Genomic DNA, 23,319 nt, shown 5'->3' on the forward strand with positions numbered 1-23,319 from the left:
GACTGTTAATCACAACACTTTGTTCTTATGAAATGTTGGGCATTATATACATTAACACCAAAAGGTCTTGGAGGCCGCTGGGATGAGCAACACAAAACCACAGCACAGTGAGAGCTGACTGAGCACAGCCACCAGAGGCGGACTGCGCCCGCCCCTTCTGGTTCCACAGCACTGCTGTGACACAACAGGTGCATGAGTTGCCCTTAGTTTTACCACTGCTGGTGTGCAGGTGTGCCCGCTTTGAGGGTGTTCCCCGTGGCTGTTTTAGCAACTCAGATGCAAAAGCAAGAATATTTGTATCAGACCACATTTCCACATGTTGTCCATGAGCAATCCTCCTCCTGCTACCTCAGGCCACATCTCGTAAGCCACACTACTTAGGACATAGGAGAGGGCCGGAGCACCTCTCCTATGAGGAAAGGTTGAGGGAACTGGGCTTGTTTAGCTTGGAGAAGAGAAGGCTCTGGGGAGACCTCATTGTAGTCTTCCAATACTTGAAAGGAGCATATAAACAGGAGGGGGAGCAGCTGTTTACGAGGGTGGATAGTGATAGGACAAGGGGGAATGGTTTTAAACTGAGACGGGGGAGGTTGAGGTTGGATATTAGGAGGAAGTTTTTCACACAGAGGGTGGTGAGGCACTGGAACAGGTTGCCCAGGGAGGTTGTGGATGCCCCATCCCTGGAGGCATTCAAGGCCAGGCTGGATGTGGCTCTGGGCAGCCTGGTCTGGTGGTTGGCGGCCCTGCACATAGCAGGGGGGTTGAAACTCAATGATCATTGTGGTCCTTTCCAACCCAGGCCATTCTATGATTCTATGACATCACAGCAAACTGCTTTGCAGCCTGCCAAGGGGCTCTCTGCCCTCTGCTTTCTTCCCATATCTCATTCTCATGGCTGGTTTCTCCTGGCACGGGGCTGCCATGTTTCTCAGCATACAGCAGTGTTTGCTTTAACTCGCTTGGCCAAAAGTCTCCTGTGTAGTTTAGCAAATGTGTGATCAAAGGGCAAAAAATAATGCACCCCTTAAGGAACACTCTCCTCTTATACCAACTCCAGCAATGGGAGTTTCATCTTTGCCCACCTGTGTTCTTACTGACAAACAAACATATCTCAGTGCTTTAAACTGTGAGTTAAAAGTGCTTCCTCATTAAGTGAGTAGTGGTGAAGCAGATACCCCACACACGTTTAAGCAGACAAAGCACGGTGTGAGCTTTGAAGAAGAAGCCAAAAGACAGCGGTGCTGCAATACACAAAAGTTTATTTTTAAGTTTGTCTTTTCTGAAGGCAAAATATAATAGAACCTAACATCAATGAATTTTGTACAACGAAACGGTTTTTTATATGAGAACAGACAATCCATGAAGAGTTTTTCAGTCTTAGAACTGCTTCCCTTTTTTATCATGCTTTCTTGTGGTCAACCAGAAGTTGGCACAGCAGATGTCGTGGCAGTCAGTCGGCGGGCGCTCCCTCAGATCCTCGTCAGCTGGTGCCACAGGCTGGAGGGCAGGATGCTTTCTACTTTCTCCATCACGAAATTTAGAGGGGCAAAGAGGGTGCTGAGAAACTGCAAAGAAAGCAGACACACATTCAGATCAAAATCCTGGAGACAATACTCCTCGATACAAAGCTGTCCAAAACCCTCGAAGCGTGATCACAGTTAAATAATTCAAGCATAAAGCCCTGCTGCCAAATTCTGAGCCTTCTGCATCTACACATTTGTGGGTTTTGCAGCCAGGCAAGAGAGATCCCCAGTTTTACAAAGCTCAAAGTGGTGAACTACAGAAGTCCCCCCACATCTCACATCCCAGGCTCACGCTCACACTGAAGCCACTGAGAACTCAACTCCAAACCTACTGAAGCACTGCAGAATTTATCATGACCTGCCAAAGACAAAATGTGTGTCTTTGGGTTTAAAATGGTTCTCTGAGGCATCATGAACTGGAATTTATCTCCATGTCCTCCTCCTGCTGTGGTACAGTCAGTAATGTTGGAAGGAGTTTCAATAGATGCACGTCACGGCAGACATGACAGAATCAAGTCACTGAAGACCACTTTAGCACAGGAAAAAAATACTGCAAACTGCACTTCAGAACAGAAGTAGTCAAAGTGCTCCCCAAATTCCTGGCAATACACAACGACAGTGCTTCCCACTAATTCTAATTCAACTGCACACATTACATACAGCTATTCTGGGGCTCTACGTGTGCGTGAAAGCATAAAACAATATGCAGTGTTGACCACCTCGAGACTGAGCACAGGCCAATGCCAGCTGCCAGCACTCAGTCACCAGAACTGGTGACTGTGAAATACAGGAAATACCAATTTGCAGTTAAATAAGCCCGGAGTGTGGTGATGACATTACTTCTGTGAAATGCTTTTGAGATTGGCCAGCGTAAGAGAAAGAATAATTTTGACCTACTAAAACACAGTTTAATTCTGTTTGTAACATACCACATAGCAATGAGTACCAAGCATCCTGGATGGGTACCTCAGTGCTCATAACCACAGCAACAGCCAGCATGTCATCTTTTAGTTAGTTGGAAAACCAGTTACTTATGGAACTACCTTCTCTAAAACCGAAAGGGAAGAGCTACAGCTGGCAAACTCCTGCTATTCCGTTCGGATACAGCTGCACTTCAAAGAGATATCTGCCACGACTTTCTGCAATCTCATGTACCTGAGCTGCTCTTCCCAGAGCAGACAGCACTATGAGCCCTTGCGAATTAAAGTCTTTTTGTGAGTCACTGAGTAAATGTCACACGCTCTTCCTATGTAAAAGAAAAGCTAATCTGCTGTTTGTGGTGATTTAAGAGGATGGAGATCCACCTAAATGCAGTCACTACAGCTGCTAGCTGACATACCAACTGTGTCCACACAGGCTCAGAGATCTTGAGTAATCTAGTGATCTTATGCACACAACGCAGCCCACATTTTGATCCTGTCTGTGCTTATGTCAGTAGTTAGAAGCTTTATATGCTCTGACAGGCAGAGCTTAACAGTCACATACAGAGTCTTGTGGTATCTGTTCTGTTAACACCAGTGGCTGTTCTTACACAAAGGATGAGTCTCTCCTAGTCTGACTCTACCCCTGAAAAGGCCTTGGAGCCCGCAGGCTCCACACAACTCAGAAACAATAGCTAAGCACAGCACCAGTGTTACTTCTCTGTGTCTGGTTGCACTCAGCAACCACAGGCAGGTGAGTTGAGCTCACACAAACACACTGCCAAGTTTTGTCAGTTCCAGTAACTCACTGCCTGTTGTAGGCACATGCAGTACAAAACCTCATCACGCTGCCTGCTTGACAGACGCCCCTTGGTTCAGGACACAGGGCTGAAAAGTAGAGGGACAACTGCAACAGGCCATTGACTGCCAACCTCAGAAAACTGAAGATTACATGGAAAGAGCCCCCAGACATGGGTCACGCCTTGCAAAGACTCAAGGAGGGAAAAAAAAGAAACACCAAAGAAGTTTAAGAACATATGCCTGAATTTACATACTTACTGTCCACCAAATGCATACATACGTGCACACGTAAGGAACAGGAGAAAGTAATCATGTTTCGACCCCTAACTACAAAATCAAAAGCACCAGAGACACGAGACCCACATCAGGTACAAATATGGTTGAGAAAATATATTATTACAGAGGATAATCAGTACGTGTTGAAGGAGGAGACACTGTTTTGATCATACAGCAACTTCTCAAAAAACTGATGTTCTTTTCATATCCTAGAATATCCTACCAGGGCAATGATGGCCTTGGCTTTGCAGTGAGAAAAGCATGCTTTAGCACTATTCATGGCCTTTCCCCCTCAGTCTCCAACTCTTATTAATCCTTGGTGGATTATAAAAGCAGAATTAGCACACAGTTCCTTGGATGGAGTTAAGAAAAGTTACGAAGGAAATACTGGCATGGCTTTTTTCATGGCAGTTTGGGGGAAGAATGCAAATTCCCCCTCATTACCAACACGCTGCGTTTCTGCTTATATGATGAGTTTCTATTGCACTGGAAAGCACGGCACCTCTACACGAAAGAGGAGTTCTGCAAACCAGAATGTTGATTTATTGCATTATGTAAGAAACAACAGATATTACTTCCTCTAACCGAGACCCTTTTGGAAAATCACGTGCAATCCAACCTAAGCCAAGAACCAGGTAAACCAAAGAAGAAAGACAGCAGTGTGCTTTACTGCCAGTCCCCTGAACTGTTGCTCTGTGTCCCCCTGCTCAGACATTCACGATGTTTTATTTCCACTACCGAACACGCAGCTGTTCAATACTCAGCAATACTGGCTGCAGCTTTTCCTGCATCTGTGCCTTTATTTACCAGAAGAGAGGAGCAGCAGAGAATACTCACCGCTTTTGCGAAGACCCCCATAAGCTCTGGGAACTGATGTGTCAGGAGAGCCAGCATGGCTGTGAAAGAACATAGGCCAGCAGTGAAGAGGATGAAGAAGGGAAGCTCTTTCTTGGGGTAAACTGAAACTTCATGAAATGCTGCAGGAAAAAGAAGGAAGAAAGCACTGTATGTAAAAAAGCCAAACTGCATTCCTACCTGGTTTCAACAGCCACAATCATGGCTAACGTTATGTGACTGATGTTTTAATTAGGATAGCCTATTAGATCTCAGTTTCTCACTCTCCTTTTAATTACACGCAATTAAAGGCTGTGGACAGGTATGTGGAACCTCTTTAACAGGTCTGCGTCTGCCACAGTATGTTACACCCTTCCCTGCTGAAAACCAACCATTCAGCAGTGAAACACATTTCCTGTACTGCAAGAGCAAAACACTCCGTGTGCACTGCTCAGAGCCCCTCACTTCTAGAATTTGAAAAGAAAAATGAGTTTTGCAACTAGAAAGAGTGCTGAGCTATTCTGCATGACTCTGCTGTTCCCAAATCTCCTGACGCTCCACCCTCCCCTGCTCAGTGTCCCTCTGAGTAAAGCAGGAAAAACACTCTAAGAGGTGTTGTTATAATTGGGGTGATTATAATTGGGTGGGGAGGCGCTGTTGGTTGCCAAGCGTTTCTGCGTAGTATCAGTGAGAATGAACTGGGAAGGAGAGCCTCGGAATGGGCGGATTTCAGCCCTGCTCCTCTCACCTTGCCTTTACTCAGATAGGCTCATTAAAAGTGGCAACGCGTTTTTTAGCCCAAAGCAGAGAGGTTATGACTGACAAAGAGTGCAAATGCCCTCAAAATTGGCGCTCACGGCAGAAGCAGACCTTTAGTTTTTGTTAGAAGAAGCTTTCTCTGTATTGATTCATCCCAGCAGAGAAGGTGAGTGAGGAATCTCCTTCCCTGGATCAGCTCGTAGTTATCCCCTCTGCCCTTGTGCGTGTCCCATGTGTGCTCACACAAAGTCCCACTGACTTCAGTGAGAAAACATGTGGGAATGAAGTGTAACTGTTTGCGAGAGTGACTGCTTCAGCTCTTCCTCTGCATTCCTGTGCTTCACTGCATGTGCTGCAGACAGTCCCATTAGCTTGCTCTGAAACACTTGCCGAGGGCTGGGCCTGTCTTTATAGCCATGTCTTGCCAAGCACTTGGAACTCTGCTGGCACTTTGCTAATACAAACCATAAATGTATATGATAAATGATTGAGGTGATTTCAATCTCTTTACAATGGCACACACATCATTACACACAGAGAATCCTCTCTTGTTATTTCGGATTGCTTTTCAGAAGATGTCAAAATAAGGTGTCAGAGTAACAGCTGTGCTAACGATCGGCTGTCCTCAGGCAGGTTTGATCTTGCCTTGGAATGTAAGTAGCTGATATGTCTGCACAAGGCTAACACTGCTGTGCGGCCGTGCTCTTGGTCTGATGTGGTGTTTCCTGGGTAAAGGATCAGATATATTTTCTACCGTCTTGGCAAGAGAGAAGTAGCGAGATCTAACAGATTTATTATCTCCTCAGTGATCTCACTCCCTATCTCTACACCACTGACAACAGTAAAGATGCTGATCGTTATGAATGATGGCTTGAAACTGCCCTTTAAACAACTGTGTGAGCTCCAGAGGTTTGCTGTCACCCATCTACTCCCGTATACCCCATGTGAAAAACATCCATCAGTAGCGCAAGATTCAGGTAAACGATTCCTTGGTGGCAATGGTAAGAAGAGCAAAGTTGAACGTACACGGTAGTAGTTCTCTATCTGCAGTTTCTGTACAAATAGGGTAAGGGTAGAAAAGATGTCCTTTTTCCAGTGGATAGGGGATCATTCTGAAAGCTGGAAAGAAAACACCGTGTGTGAATGACTGTAAGCGTGGTGCTCACCAGAGACATTTAATTGTAATTACACTTCTGAAGAACAAACACAGAAAAAATGTTATATTTGGTCACAACCAGTGTATATATTGCTTAGCTAAATGTCAGGATAGAAATCTACATTCAGCTTTTAATCCTGAAGACATATCTCTTTTACTCTTGGCAAGTGAGACCATGTTACAGGTGCAGAAATAGAAGTCTGCAAGATCGTAGCCCAGTACACTTAAAATCCTATAGGAAAGTGTAAAGAGTTTGTCTTAGACTTTCAAGGAAGACAGCTAATATCCATCAGACAAGCCCAGAGAAACAGCTTTCCTACTCAGTCATGTTTCCATTTTGTATTTGGCAATCAAAGATTAATACGGAATTATTAAAACCAGGTTCCTCAAATGCATTCTTTTTAAATGCACCAGATAAGGGCAGGTTTCTGATATAAATCTTCAGGTCACGGACAAAATAATACTTAATCTTATAAACTTTTAAAATTGAAAATAATAACAGCGAGGGAGGGAAAGGGATTACTCAGCCTGGCCTGTGATGATGTCATGGGCCATCTGAGTGATGCTCGTGTAGTTCATGGAAACGTCCATACGCCTGACTGAATTACAGCTCTGCAATCAGTGCATCCCTTTCCATCATCCGATATATAATTCGCACTCTTAAAATGTCATCGATGCGTTTTTCTCACTATTCCTATGAACGTCAGTCACTGCAGCAACATTTTCCTCAGCAAATGTCCTAAAAGCACTGCACAGTTTAGATACGAGCTACAGCAACCCCAACGTGGTAATATTTCATTATCTCACAAGACAACAGAAGAATTGGTTTAAAATACATAAAACCCCAATGTTTTCGGTTGTGCACGTGGCATCTGAAATAACACCAGCCATCATTTTGGGGCAGTTCTACCCGTGTTTATTTTTGCTAACTGTTTTTAAAGCAGGAGGAAAGAAGGCCAAAATCCTCAGAGCACAATTACAATACGCCGGTGCAGCTCCAGCAGGCACGTGGTCTTCTTGTATTTGAATACAACTGAATACTGCTTAAGAATAAAAACATTATGCTTCCAATTTCAGTACTGGATTGGAGCCAATCTGTACTACAGGTGTATGACTCAAATCAACATCAGTCGCTGCTCTGTGGGAGACTATTGAGATAGATCTTAATAAATCTTTCCCTGTTGTCAGAAACTTCTTAAACTGAGATAGAAAATAAAAGACACGCTGTTCCTTGGCTCTCTGTCAATGAAAGACTCACGTTTCTAATTGCTCGTGTGAAATAAAACTACCTAACCCAATAATGTTGTCTTTTTAACATGAGGAGGTGCAAAATACTGCTGAATTATGAGACTCTTTGAACGATCCTACAACCTCTCCGTGCCATGTAGCATGAATTTCTTTACTGTTAAAACAGGACCTTGATAGAGGCTGCCTTAATTAGGACTGACCTCCCATAGGGGTCACCTTAGCAGCACTCATAACATACCCGTAAGTGACTGATTGGCTCAAAGACAGCACTTAGTTCTACCTGATTTCTACAAGGTTAGAACTGAAGAGTACATACATATGGGCATTAACTTCCTACATACAAGCTGCTGAAGTGAGACTGGTGGGTACTGTCAGAACAGCTCAATTTAAAGACACGACAAACACATGAACACCTAGAAAGAATGTGATGGCAACTGACCATATACGGCAGGCTGTTGGTACAAACGTGCTTAATTAAATTCATTTCCTCTGTCAGGTTTCCACTGGATTTAGCTTAAAATCAGACAGAGATGATAAGGAAGTCTTTATCAAGGAAAGGACACAAGAGTGACATAAATAGCTTAGTACATCCTTGAAGAATATTACTCCTACTAAGATATGAACCAAAAGTTATAATTATTTGATTAAATCCGAGTGAAAACTTTAAATCCATGGCCATCTTCATGCATGAGGGAAATCTGCAAAACAATCTTGAGGACTTCTCTCACTGAAATCACTGTGCAAAAGGAATTAGGGATTTTTCTTTACAGGTTATGCAATAACGGTAATTCACATCTTGCAGGCTAATTAATAGACAAATATTTCATAACGAATTACAAATTCAGATTGCTGGATTGCTGTGGAGGCAATGAAGAGAGGAATCAGTTTGGGTAGTTTGATGGAAGGCCTTCAGGCACAGATGATGAGAGCTCATACTCGGCAGGATGACTGCAGTGTAACCAGCCTCCAGTGCCAAAAGCTGCTCCCATAAGCTACCCCTTAGGCACTCCTCAGTTTAACAAAGGTCTGTTCCCACCAGCACGGGGAAGCAGTGTGCCCAGTTGGCCAAAAAGGCCAATGGCATCCTGGCTTGTATCAGGAATGGTGTGGTGAGCAGCACTAGGGAAGTAATCCTGCCCCTGTACTCGACACTGGTGAGGCTTCACCTTGAGTGTTCAGCTGGGGTACTTCAGTTCAGAAAGGACATTGAGGTGCTGGTGCAGGTCCAAAGAAGGGCAACAAGGCTTGTGAAGGGCTTGGAGAATATGCCCTGCGGGGAGAGACTGAGGGAAGTGGGGCTGTTTAGTCTGGGGAAGAGGAGGCTGAGGGGAGACCTTATTGCTCTCTTCCAATATCTGCAAGGTGCTTACCGCGAGAGCGGGGTTGGTCTCTTCTCACTGCTGACAGGTGACAGGATGAGGGGAAATGGCCTCAAGTTGTGCCAGGGTAAGTTTAAGTTGGATATCATGAAAAGCCTCCTTACAGAAAGGGTTGTTAAGCACTGGAATAGGCTCCCCAGGGAGGTGGTTGAGTCACCATCCCTGGATGTGTTTAAAAACCACTTGGATGTGGTGCTCAGAGACATGATTTAGCGGAGGGCTGTTAGAGTTAGGGTAGTAGGGCTGGGTTGTGCTTGGACTTGATGATCTTCAAGGTCTTTTCCAACCTGAGCAGTTCTATGATTCTATGATTCTATTCAGGATTCCCTCTAAAATACTGCTCCATAATGATGGCATAACAAGGTCTTGGGCTACAGGATTTCTGTAAGCATCTGGAAAAGAAGAAATACTACGGAAGGACAGCTAGTGAAAAAAAAAAGCACTGGGAAGGAAGCTATGACAACGTTTAAGTTGTGTTTCAAGTGGCAACTTCCTTTCAGTGGGAATTATCGTGGTGACGAACTATCTTTTCTAAGAAACTTAAATGAGAACAGCAAATGGAGGAAGGAAAAAACAGTTGTGTAGTAACGTATGAAGAGGCTGAAAGCAAGCAGCAGAAAACACAGCAGAAACAAATGAATTGGATTAGGGAACAAACAGTCAGCATTACAAAAGCCCACAGAGGCTGATTCTAAATAGTAGCTTTTAATTCCCTGGAACCTGAAAAGAACATGTCTAAAACACAGGATTAGATCTGACCTCCTACTCAAAGCATGGTGATCTTCTAAAGCTGATCTGGTTGCTCTCAGCAATGTCCAGCTGAGCTCTGAGTATCTCCAGAGATGGATATCCCACCACCTATGTGCAACTTGTTCCAATCCACCATCACTTTCATTCTACAAATATTTTTCTCATGTCTAGACGGAATTTCTTGTGCCGAAACTCTTGTCTACCACCTCCTGTCTTTCCTTTGAGCCCTTCTGAGAAGACTTTGACTCTGACTTCCATGCTATCCCTATCAGGTGGTTAAAGAGAGCAGCTAGAGCCCACTTCAACTACTGGAGTCTCTTCCAAGCTGGCTAAAAACAGCTCCCCCACTGTCTTTCCTATATCAGCTTCCCACACATTCTGGTCGTCCTCCACTGGACTCACTCTATTTAATGAAAAAAGAAATCAGAAAATACCATCTTGTTTTATACTATACATTAATCTTTATTTGCTTGTAAGGCATGTCCATAATTTCCCAAAATCAAAGCCTTCAATTAACGACAAACAAATTTCTGCAACTCCAGAATGAGGAAGGTAAGTTATTAAGCCCTTATTGATGAGTAAGAAAATATGTCACAAAGAAGATGGGAAATTTTGTTTGGTGTTACACAGAAAACAGAATCCAAGACTTCAGAGTATTTTTTCCCATTAAACGAGGAGTGTATTTTCTGATTGAATTTCAAATATTTCAGTGTTAGTGAAATATAACCGACCTCCAAAACTTCCCCATTCTGTACTTTACAAAATGCTTTTATTTTCTCATGACATTCAATCAAAATAATTGATTAGCCTCTTTGTAAGAAAAAGAATTACTTACTGCCTTCCCATGTACAGTGTAAGAGATTCAATGCTCCCTCTACCCTTTTCCAGTGTTGAAGATGAAAGAAAGCATATGCTATTGCTTCACTGTCCCCTCTCTTCAGAATATGTTCAGGGGGCAGAATTAAGCTTTTCATTTCTAGGAGGTACTGCAATAAAAAAAAGCAGAGTACAATTATTTCAGAAGTAATAAAAAAGCTGCCTGCAATTCTACAGCGCGCACTGAAAGGTCTATTTCCCTGAAGTACTTCATTTCATAAGCGCTTCATCAGATGTGTAACATCACCAACTGCACTAGAAGATAATTACTGAATTATTGCCAAAGACTACGATATGCTGACAGATGGTTCATGTTGTACTCTTCAGCTGGAGTAGGAGGACTGTGGAGAATTTCAAAATGAAATGTCTCTCTTATCAAAGGGGCAGAAAAAAAATAGGCTCAAAGCAGAAAAGAGCCTCTAATTACAAGAGCTTTTTAAATTAGAAGCATTTATAATAAAATGAAGAAGACATTAAGCAGTTTGATGCACCTTGCCCTTCTATAAGGAAACAGGTGGTACTTTGCACACAGGCTGCTTTACTGCATTGCCATCAACAGGTTACCAGGCCTGCAAGTGCACGAGGTCAGCAGGGCTACCAGTGATTCATAAAGTAACACCATTTACATAATGTAACAAATATCAGATTTCTAGGACAAAAAATACACCAGTCCTCGATGTTTAAGTTTGCTAACCAAAATACTGAAAACACGAAAATGAAAAGCACCAGTGACCAAACCCACAAACAATTCTCCCCATTACAGGATCCCCTAAAACAGCAGGTGAATGAAGTACATGCAGGATTCACGTCACAGGAGAAGACAGAGCTCCTGAATGTTCTTCAAGCAGGTGACTTTCCTCCTTCCCTGGCCCACCAGTCAGACTGCTGCCAGGTCAGAAGTCACCTCACTGCTGGTGTTCCTTCCTTCCTGCTAGGGGAGGGGAAACAGAACAGAGGGGAACAGACACATCTTGCTTTGGCATGCTTGAGAGAGGAAAGGATGACAAGACAGAAATCAGAGGCTGCTTAATCAATCACTGTCTGTCAGTTCTCCTCTATGAAGTAGATTATTTCTCACCTTTGCAGTAATTTTTCTCCAGCATATAAGGTAAACTGTCGTTCTCTTCCAGGACTCCCTAAAGCAAACATTCTGCCCAATAGGCTATTTAATAGAAGAGGCAACAAGTAGCAGGTGGGTCACACACCACACGGACAGACCCTGACATGGAGTTGGGATGAATTACAAGAGACTGACAGTGATAGAAAGGAGGATTTCAGAGAAAGGAGGGAAATGAGATGGCTCCTTCAGCCATTAGGATAAAGATATAAGGCTGCAGCACTTCTGGAAAAAAAATCTACCATATTTACTGACAGGCTGGCTGTTTTGGAGTAGAAAAATGGAGTTTAAGATGTGAAAAAAGTTGCAGATTTTAGATAGGGATTGGCAAAATTAAAGACGGTATGAAAGAAAAGGTAACAGACAATCACCAGCAAAAAGAGAATAAGCATGCGGCCCCTCTACTTTGGAGAGGTCTTTGTGTCTACACGTTGGTCTCTGCCTTGCATGGGAAGAACGAGGGCTGCAGAATCGAAGGGCTGCCAAGAACTGAGCGCAGGCTGGACGGCAACTTGGCACACAGAGGTGACGGTAACCTTTTCACAGCTTCTGTCAGATACTGGCATTTGTGAATGGGAGACTCCAGGGCATCCTTGCACACTGGCTCCGTGATGTGTGAAAGGGGAGAAAAGGAGAAAGGGAAGAAATGAGAATTCAAAACCATCCCTGAAGAAAGGAAGAGGAAAGGTCAGAGGGGGCTGAGAATCAAGTTGGTGTGATGTCATGGAGGGCATCCTAAAGCTAGACACCTCTTTGCCAGAAGCCAGGAAGGAGCTGGAGAAGCAGGTTAAGGATCTGAAGGGAACAAGATCAAAGCAGAGAACTAACTGACAACATCGGGAAACAGGTAAGTGATTCAAAGAGGAAAGAAAAATCACACATTTCTGAAGCAGGTAATTATTTAAAGGAGGGCAAACTAACTTAGCAGTGGGAGTAACATGTGTGATACCTGGACTTTCTATAAAGCCTTCCAGAAAAAACTGGGAGATGTGTAGAACAGATTAGGGGAAGAAGCTGCAATTCAGTAGGCAGGGCAGTATAAGAAGGGATTAACAGTGGCAGAAAGAATGGAATAAAGATCTGACATGATGAAGGGAGCTGCCAAGCTTACAGATACACAGAAAATTTTCTTATTTGCTGCCTATATGACTTTGCCACCCTTTCAAAATCCCGTGTGCTACCTGTTGAGCAGAATGGAATATGGCTGCAGAACTGATACCTGTTCTATTAATTTAGAACAGAACTCTCAATTCTGTATTTTCTTGCAGGAGTAAATGAGAAGTTTTCAATATTTAAATATTTCAGTCAAAGGGAAGGAAAACAACATAAAATCCATGAAACTATTTGAAGGAAAAAGCAGGAATGAATGTCCTACCTCGAGGAGTGTTAATGAAAACATGCAGCTTTTCGTTGTAACACATTGCTTGTTATTAGTGATTAAAAACCATCACGTGGAATTATCTGGTATTAGGATGCACCTTGACACTTGCACATCACTCTTAGAGCTCACTCAGTTGTACTGATATATACAACTACTTTTTAGTCTTCATTTTTTTTTCACTTTTAGAACAGCAAAACTATTTTTAAAAGTTCCTTAGGTCAAAAATGGGAAAAACTCCTCCCTCATTACTCCACCACAGCTACTTTCCCAAACAAGAAGTCCATCATCTGATCCGGTGATGTTCACGAAGGCTCACACAGAATTGATGGATGGCTGAAGTCTCATTCAGCCCTTGTAATAGTTTTTGTTCTATGCACAAAGGTCAGACTCACCTTCTGGGCATATAAGCTATCAACTAATTTACTCTGGAAATATTGCCAGCAAGAATGCTAATTGCACACAGACCCAGAGAGACCTCATCTAGAACACTGCACAGTTCTCATCAGGCACTGTCAGAATCATAAAGGTCAAATTCTGCAAGTATGGAATACAGGAAAGCAAAGACATGGCAAGCCTACTTTATGAAAGGACACTCGGAAGCCTTTATTTGTTTAACCTACCTAAATAGCAGTAATAGGTACCAAAATGGTACCTAGCTGAAGACTGAGCTTGATCATTAAGAAGGAGACATACGACTGTCCACGAAAATGAATTCATTTTACATTCTAGCATATGTCATCTATTCCTGTGTTGCTGTGTTTCCAAGGAGAATTTGAGGGCACTGAGAGCCCTTTCAACAGTAAACTGGCATTTTACAGTGCATCTCTGAAGGCTCTGTCCAGAGCACAGACTTGCTTTTGTAGGGCTAAGATAGGTATAGGAACCCAACATACAAGTAAAAGCCATAGCAGTATGAACTCCACTGGGCTTTACACGGAAACAACCAACACTCTGGATAGATTCCCCAGAGCTGTAACTGCTGATATACTGGCTTGTGAACACAACCATGACCTTTACATTTAAAGCAATAAAATGTCATGACCTCTTCAATACTTTGAGTACACAGGGAAGACAGGAAACTTCTGTTGTCCTGACATGGCTCTGAACCCAAGGGTGGTTCCGGTGCAGAGGAAGCATCAAGCAATAGGCTAAGTGAGAAACTTTGCAAGGAGCTCTCAGCACAAAGGGAACGGAGATGGCAAGCCCAGCACATCTCCATCTGCACTTGTTTTTAAGTGACAAAGGAAGAAACTTAATTAGAACAGGAAATAATACACACTACCATCATTACAGAGTTATCATTTTCCTTTAAAAAAGGAATCAGCTTAGAGAAAACAATCAATAAAAGCCAGAACAACCTAGCCTTAACCAAGCTGTGAGTGAATGCTTGTGGTGCCCAACTATTTCTGTCACCATCAGATGTCACCCAGCCCTCCTTCACTGCACTGTGCTAATTTTGTGATTGTCTTCTTTGTTTTTTTTCTGTACTTTCTCTTCCCACTCCAAACCTCTCCTGTCAAAAAGCTGTCAGGAGTTAGTTAAAAGGGGAACGGTATTTTTCATGTAGCTTCTGGGCTGGTTACTTGACACTGTAAAAGAAACAACATGAACCAAAGTGTTCAGCTATAGCCACTCTGGACACAAGTGGGAATATACCTTTTAATGAGCACTTGGAGGATGACAATGGCAACTAATTTAATGTTATAATGCCTATAGGTACAAACACTGTGATAGCACTGTGTTAGCACTTTCTTGTGTATGTGAAGGGCAATAAGGTGGAGTTCATATTTTCTTACTTGAATTGATTGAATACACATTGTTTGTTTCATAATATTGACTGCTCTCTCACTACTTCTCTGCTGGGACTGCTTTTAACATTCCAAATTAATAAGCTACTTCAGCGCCCCTTTATAAAATAAACCTCTATAAAATAAATCAATCTATCTCAGGAAGGTTTTTCCTCAGTTCTGCATCTTGCCTCTGAAATTACAGCTCAGGCTGTAAATAGGCAATAGTCACTCCTGCACCTGTGGCAGCATCCCTCCAGGCCAGAACATGAGAATTTAACATTGTTTGAACAGGAACTCTCTTCTTCCCAGTGGGATGAACAGCACAAGCTTCATGCAGCTCAGAAATACTGGATTCTACATGCCCAGAGAAGCCAACTGTAGGTCACATAACAAGTTTGCATTGGATTGATGGTAATTAACAAGACTGGCCTTTTTACTGGAGATACGAAAACAAATCACTGTCTCAATGAACAGTTAAAACCCCTCTTTAAACATATCTGGAATAGTTTCTCTGTAATATCATGGGGTGTGTAGAGTGGATTCCTTTCCCATCTGCTAAATAAATTTGTTTTCATTATTTGTTTCTATTAGCAACTACAACTTACTAGAAACCACGGAGCATTCAAAGACACACAGTCCTCATTAAAAATAAAATGAAGAAGGTAAGAAATAAATAATAAAGAATGAAAGGGAGAACAGGTAAATCGTTACAAGTGTTTAAGTTAACGGCTGGTTATATTCTTTTTACAAAACAGTCTGTACACAGAACTGGCATTTCTTTAACTAACAGTAACACTGAGGCCGTCTGAATCTTCAAATTCAGGCCCTGGCTTACATGGCCACCCCACACAACTGTGTGCAGGGCACAGTTTTGTCTCGATTTTAACAATCATATATATGAACCAACATTTGTTTTCTCTCCCCTCTGACTTTACTAAATTCAAAAGTTCCTACCAGTGACACCAAAGGCTATTTTTTGGTTGGGGGGTGTGAGGGGAGTTTATCAAGATGAGCTTGAGAGAAGGGAGCCTTGCAAATCAATTCAGAAAGGGTGTTCCAGAATTGAGAAACATCTCATAAACAGCTGTTGTGTTTTATCAGCATTAACTTGGACTGCTGCATTACAAATAAGTGGGGAAGATCCAAGCACAACATATAAATAATGCTGATGAAGTCTTCTGTGCATACATGCAGACTTTTTCGCACACCCCACAGACTATGGACTGCCACGACTTAAGATGTACTACCCTCTTATTTCTGTACAAAACCCTCTGGAATGACAATCATACCCCAGCTGTGGCACTAAAACCACTTTTTGTTTTATTCTTGATTTTTTGAGCAGCACGTTGTCAGACACAGTCAGCACATTTCCCTGGGGCCAACACTCTGCCATACATGATGCTGTACTAAAGCAAAGGTATACCAGACTGCAGAATCTCTCTTAAGACAGAGATGGATGGGTATCAGACTAGTGATCACAAGTAAGCAACACAATTTGGAATGATTCTTCTCTTAGTGGAAATCAAAGCTCTCTGCTTTGCTATCTTTCCTGCTCTACTGCTGACTTATACTGGCTATCAGTACGCTTTTCTTCGACTAAAAAGAATCCTGGAAATATTATTCTTGGTTAACTGCTTACTTTTAACAAAGAAGTTAACATCTGCCCGGGAATAAAACTGCATTTTGCCACAGCTGAGTTGTTTCAGCAGCATAAACAAGACAACCTCCAGAGACACAGGCAGTATCTTGCATCAGGTCAGCCAGGTCAGCTGCCCAGCTCCCTGGATACATGTGGTAAATTGCACTGAGCTCTGTAGTGCCGTGGTTCACTAAAAAACCTAGTACCTCCATGTCTCACATCTTGACTCCAGCCTAATTCAAAAACAATGGCAATTTATTAGCTGTAGCTGAGGCTTAATGGACTGATCTCTGGGAATTAAACTGTCATCAAAACTTACTTAAAAAAAAAAAAGGAAGAGCCCCGTGCCAGAAGGATATTAATTGCTGGAAGGAGGGCTAAAGAAAGGCTTGTGCACACACTGGCCCCTACACAGAAGATGGGTGGTTTTGCAAGGTTTCTTATCTCCATTTAAAGATGAGAATCTGGGACTTTCAAACTCTTTTCTTCTCAAAGAGTTCCTATATCTTCAAAGTACACTTGAAAAAAAGTGTAAAAACTAAATCTGACCTCTGCAGTATCGTTATGGAAAAACGGACTGGAGTCTGGACGTGTATCTCCTATGGAAAATCAGCAGCACTGTAGGAGTCCAATGGTGGTTTGACACAAACATGTAAGAGGCCGGTGGAAGACCTGGTCTCCCTTTGTTGCTATGGATAGCAACATCTCTCAGCACATTCCGACTATGTTCCCCGCTCTCTCCTTGTGTCATCATCTCATCAGCAGAAGCCTGCTATTTCCAGTTAAACGTCTCGAAGATACATATCCAATAACCATCTTTTTCTACATGATAATTCTAAATTTTAATGATTTGCACTGAAAATGGTAAAATTTCCTTTTGAGACCATAAATATACTGAAACATTTACATTTTTTCTACGTAATCATGTAGCCTCTTTCAAAGATTCTGCTGAGATCTTTGCAAATGCATTAAATAGAATGTCAGTTTTATTACTTATTTATTCCTCAACCTGAACAAGAGACTCATTAGTGTTTAAATCCTAAAGAAGCTTTTGAAGACATATTAGTTTTGTAGCACTGCTACAATTTTCTGTGATGATGCTCTATAAAACTTATCTCCATTTCATTAAGAACAAAATGGATGTGACTTCAACCATAATTGAGTGGAAATTGAGGTGTAGCATCCATACTTGGCATAAAATTATAATCACGTGTATATTATTGACATATACAGATGTTATTGACACCTTAATAGCCTTTAGCTATAAGCAAAGAAAATATGAGTGTTAATATGAGTTATAATAGCAAAGAGAATATGAGTGTGAAATCAGCAGTGTTGTATATTAGTCTGTAATGGTATACACTGTTTTAATGTCAAAATATGAACTAAAAAAGCCCATACTCTGCTGCCATTACTACCTCATTATCCTGGTAATTTATACTTTTCACAAAGGTTTTTAATTTCCAAGTAACTGACTGACTTTGAAATTCAAAGAGAAGGAACCAATTAACAATGTGAACTAGACTGAGGACTTAAATGAGGACTAGAATTTCATTACATTAGAAATACAGAGAATAACATGCAGTTTGTATTTTACGTGTGGGGATACTTGTCAGAAATAGAGTTTCAGTCCTTTATTGAAGCCACCTAGCCAGGAGTTGGTAGGTGAGACAAAGGCCACGAGCAGAGTGAAACACTGATCTGCAAGCACAGCAGCATGTTAGAGGGGTGGAAGTGCAGAGATAATGGAGTAGCTGCCACAACTTACAGTAAAGTAGATTTTGCAATGGAAACCAAGCCAAAGAAAAGAATGCTCAAGTATAAACAGAAAAAGAACAAGCAAAAAAGTAGTATGTAAAGACATGACTCAGTTTCACAGTAATGTTGAGCATGGGGACGACAGCAGGATGGATATAAAGAAGTGGAAACCATTGCAGCCAGTAATCTCCATTCCTGAGCAGTGTAAGAATTGGCCCTGGTAACTGCCAGATTTGCATTACAAACTTAAAACAAAGATCCCCATTCAGAATCAAGTGATCCAGTAATGAGAATAATAAATGGAGTACCACTTATTTAATGGAGGGAAACAATGAGTACGCAATAAAACAGACTTTGAAGGAAAAAAAAAAAGATCAAAAGCAAGGAGGTGAGTACAGAAAACAGAACAGGCTCACCAAGAGAGCTCATGACAAGCAAAACTGGTATATCTGCTTGGCAAGATACCTGTTTTTTTAGACAACAAGGATATAACTCTCTAACTGGGCTTCAGTACAGCATTTTAAAAGTATCATGCAGAACAAGATTAGAATAGAGAGCTAAACAGATGAACAAGTAGAAGAGAATATTAATGGCTATGTTGGTGCAAGAACCATAGGGATGGAAGAAGTTGAAGAGTTCCACAGGAGCAATGATCTTGGGACCAAACTTCAATGTTTTCATTGTATAGCTTGGCACAAAAGTAAAAGATCAGCTAATAATACAAGGGAACTCACATAAATCTTGCTGTTTGAAGATCAGGATCTTACTGGAAAATAGTTGCTCTTTTCATAGAGCAGAAACAGGCACCTTGGAGGGAAAGTCTATCTAGAGATGTCTAACACAGTTCCTTCTTGCCATGGTCTGTAGAGAACATCTAGGTGACTTTATTAAGCAGCCTAACTTTCTGATAGCTAAACTATGCTATTTAGTGGATGGCATAACAGATACATGTTACAGAGAAAATACTTAATTCCTGAAGTGCATGAGAAAAACACTTTCTCGAATACATGTGTACACATGGGAGAAATTCAGAGTTTAGCTTGACCAGACTTGGTGTTCAACTCTAGCTAATGAAGAGGTTCCCCATATTAAGATAATCCAGTCTTCTGCTCTTGAGCAAAGGCTGCTTGCTTTCACAGGGCAATACTGGCTCAAATGAGCTTTATTGGGTGAGGTTCAGTGATCCAAGGGCCAGAAAACATCTGCCTCTAGTTTGCCTTTACAATGAACTTACAGACTGCAATTTGAGTATCAGGTGAAAAACAATGAAATACATTAGCCTTTAGTAGCCACAGGCAAGATTCTTACTGCTGAGATACATATCTAGAGATTTTATCTATGGAATTACAACATAAATCCCTTTTCTTACTGAACTCTGTAGTTCTCAGTGATTTTCATCTCTGAGCTATGTGTTCTCAGAGCTTAATGACAGGTGCTACATAAGGAATTACTAATGCAACTTATTTGAAGCATACTATGAACTCTAAACATAAGCTCTTTGCATAGCATATAAAAATATATTCTTTTATGTAGTCATCAAAACAAAAAATGATGCTATTTCAAACTAGAAGATCTTTCATGGCTTTTGTGTGAAGAATAATATGTCCCTATGTGTTCTGCTCCGCAGCACAGCATTTGGTGGTATCTACTTCTACAACGCAGTATATAACTCTTGGTCACAAAGAAGACTCACTTCAGCTAAAATGTCAAGTTTCAAGATCCACAGTAGAAGATACTTCAGGTTGAATATCAGAAGAAAGAAAGCATGCTGTCATCTTATTTGCCCTCCCAGTGTTTGCTCCCCTTTCCACTAGATCACTTGGTAATCTAATACAATAAAATAGGTGATAGGATCTCAGCAGTTTTAAAGTTACAACAGTGCTTTCTCCATACTCACTTTTGGCACATGTGGATTAAATTCTACTGCTCTGTGAATAGCTTCTACTGCATTCATCTCTGCAGTACTCAGCCCTCGCCTTGAGGCAGCCTCTGGAGAAAATCTAGAAGAGCAAAGAAGAAAACACATTGGGTCAGAAATGCTGGTAGGAAAAGGACAGAAAAGGAATTAGACCATGGGCCCATATAAGCAAACTGAGTCAATTTCCTGGGCTCTCCAAATTTCCATTGTAAGTGGAAACTGAACGATCTATTATGTCAAGGACAATGAAAATCCCAGCAGAAGTGGAAAGCATGTTTGTAGCTAGTCATGGCAAGAAGTCAGTTGAAATAGTCAGTTCTTTCTCTGTCACTAATCTAAATTTGCTCTAGGTACCTTTTCTAAGGGGCATATTCAAGGCTGAAATTGCCGAAAAAAAATAAAAGTGAAAAAACCCAATGCCAAATAATTGTTGGAGGGTTTCTATTAAAAACAGGTTTGGGGAGGTTTGAGGGAGGTCCCAACCCAATGCCCCTGGGTCAGGTTGGGATGGAAGCACGATGCAGCAGCAGTAGCAGGTGGTCTACTGGCCGCAGCACCATTGAAGGTAGCATGCCCAAACTGTGGGCGAATCATCTGCCCCAGTGAATGAAAAACCAGACCATGCAATCTCTTTCTCACCTCACACCCCACGGCTAACTCCAGAGCTGTACTTGGCAGGCAGACACCACAGGGAAAGCTGTGACAACCTTAGCCCTGCCCTCCCAAGCTGGAGTCGCTGTGTAGGGAGGAAAGATGTTGCAGTAGGTACTGGCGATCTACAGGATAAAAAGAATGAAAGAAAATTACTTAGATCTTGATGTGTACATACACTTTAAAAGCAAAAACTGTCAGGATGTCACTCAAGAAAATGGCTTTCCACTCTACTTGCTTTCCAACTTTAGGGAGGCATTCGACCCTCAGGTGCACAGACACAACTCCTGCCTGGGATTTGTGTGAAGGCATCTGAGAGCAGAATTGGGATCTTTGAGCTCCATCTCACAAAGAGCTGAGCACACTTTTGGAATGGGCCAGTGCTCTCAAGTCCACAGGCAAAAAGTAGATGTGCTCAGCACCCTGGAAGGTTGAGACCCAAAAGATAACTGTAACAGGAATGAGCAGATATTTGTGTGTCTAAAAATATGAACAACGTCTACCTCTCAGAATCCCTGACATGGTAATGCTAAATGCACCTGCCACTATCTAAGCAGTCTTCTGACAGCTTTTGTAAAATGACATTGTTATCAGTGTATCCACATTTATTTATTACCTTTTTGGGATCAGGTTTATAGAAAGTTGAAGATGTTCAGCCACACAGCACCTTTTAGTTGAATTTTCATCATACTGACTAGAAGGCCAAGGCACACCCAGCACAGCATCTTTTAGTTGTATATTCATTATACTACCTAGGAAGCTAAAGCTCACCCAGATAGTATATACAGAAGTGAAACATGAAGTGAATTGAGGCTATTTCTCTTCTTTTCTTCTTCTCTAATATTTGAAGTGCAATGTTTACTCAGTGCAATTTTTTTTAGATACAAATCAATTTTGTGAATTTCTGCAGGACTGAACTATCCTGCTTACTCAACAGATTGTCAGGGTGTGGGCTCAGCTAAGAAAAATCTTGAGTTAAATCAGGAATTTTGCTGGAGAGTGGTTCTTATGCACTTACTTGTCAGAGACAGCTCTGGCTTTGAGCAATGCAGCTGTGTAACATATTGTTGCTGATTTTGGTAAGCTTATATCTGTGGAAAAGAAAGAAAAAAGTAAATATCAGAACCCTTAAAAGTCAGCAGAAAGAAAAAAGTGTTTGGTACTTCAAAGTATGCACGGGATGTACAAAATTATTAAGTGAATTCAGGGTACATTCTGTCCTTGGGACTCGTACTTCCATGTTACGTGGATTTTAAACTTCCACCAAAGTTAAATATATACACTTTAAAACTTATAATAGTGAATTGCTATTTAAGTAGCAAAAGAGGTCATAGAGAACTACTAATTCAAAGAGTGACACGACAGAGATATAGTGAAAGAATTCATAATTTGTTTCGCTAACATAAAGGTAAGCTGGAAAATGTGATTTTTTCCACAGTTTATGAAATATCTAAGAAATAGATGAGGGCTATCTTATTCCATCCTCCTGTTTTCACCAAGAAGCAGTTGTTTAATATTCATAGATGGCAACTGTACAAGTTAAGACAGACATCTAAGTGGATTTTACATGCAAGTAAAAAACAATTAGTTAAAGATCAACAAGAAACTAAGTTGTTTTGGCTCTTAAGGAAATTTTGAACAAAAATACTCATCAGACAGCCTCAGACCATTTTACATTGTCTCAGATATGAAAAGCAGCCATAACTCTGACAAAACCCATTAGTACAACTTTATTTGTTCTCTACCAGCAGATTGCCACAAAGCATTTAAAGGGTAGTAATCAATACTGCGTAATAAACCTTAACCATACATTTTTTCTTACTGGTATAGAGAACAATTGATTTCCACACTAGTGATCTACCTAGCAGACATACTATGTAATGATCAAAATATTCCAGTATTAAAATGTTAAAGATTACGCTTAAGGTCAACTAAACAAACCAACAAAAATACCCAACAATTAGAGCTGGATTCTGCACACAGCACACTGTCTACTTAAGTAAAACCCAATTGGGTACTAAGTTATCAAAAGCATCATGCTTAGAAATAATACTACAGCTTCTTACAGTAAATACTGAAAAAACAGGGCACTGGACTAGGCCAACTGTAAGAGTGGAATCAGACTATTGTTCTAAGAAGTACCTATCCCTCAGTTTGTCAGTAAAGGTGAGATGTACAAAAGTTGTTGGGGGCTACCCCATAATAGATCCCAACTTAATTTCACAGGACTACTTAACAGTAACAACTGAAATAATTAAAATCAACAGCATGCAGAGCAGACTAGGTGAAGCACATGTTAGTTACTGTACCAATAGAAGCTAGCTACAAACACATACTCGAGCACAACTTCAATAACAGGAGGAGAAAATGTTTCTAAGGACCTCCAATAACTCTCCTTATGCCAGGTTTTCCTCAGCATTAGGAGTTAAAAGCCGTTTCCAGTAAACAGATACCCCAACGATTTGCAGTCATTTATACGTCTTTAAATTGGTCAGTAGAATATCATACTTTCCCTTTATAACTGAAGTGTTTCTCTGGGCCAC

General features: G+C 41.4%; 1 protein-coding gene across 10 annotated transcripts in view; it reads right to left on the bottom strand.

Annotated features, from left to right (window-relative positions):
- Positions 1-1,239: 1,239 nt before the first annotated feature.
- The window catches only part of ST7 (suppression of tumorigenicity 7), a 137,590-nt gene continuing 115,510 nt past the window's right edge, over positions 1,240-23,319 (bottom strand). For 5 of the 10 annotated variants that reach the window (XM_046937674.1, XM_046937681.1, XM_040691786.2 and 2 more), the window contains 6 exons: positions 21,795-21,867; positions 20,105-20,207; positions 10,482-10,632; positions 6,140-6,232; positions 4,358-4,497; positions 1,243-1,565 (listed from right to left, as the gene is read on the bottom strand). In XM_046937674.1, coding sequence (XP_046793630.1) covers positions 1,470-1,565; positions 4,358-4,497; positions 6,140-6,232; positions 10,482-10,632; positions 20,105-20,207; positions 21,795-21,867 — 656 coding nt within the window. In that variant the 3' untranslated portion in view covers positions 1,243-1,469. Of the gene's footprint in view, positions 1,566-4,357; positions 4,498-6,139; positions 6,233-10,481; positions 10,633-20,104; positions 20,208-20,764; positions 20,902-21,794; positions 21,868-23,319 lie in introns of those variants that run through there. The other 5 variants (NM_001105672.2, NM_001397449.1, XM_025147634.3 and 2 more) reach the window with 3 other exon arrangements.

This window comes from Gallus gallus, chromosome 1, assembly GCF_016699485.2.
Source record: "Gallus gallus isolate bGalGal1 chromosome 1, bGalGal1.mat.broiler.GRCg7b, whole genome shotgun sequence".
NCBI lineage: Eukaryota > Metazoa > Chordata > Aves > Galliformes > Phasianidae > Gallus > Gallus gallus.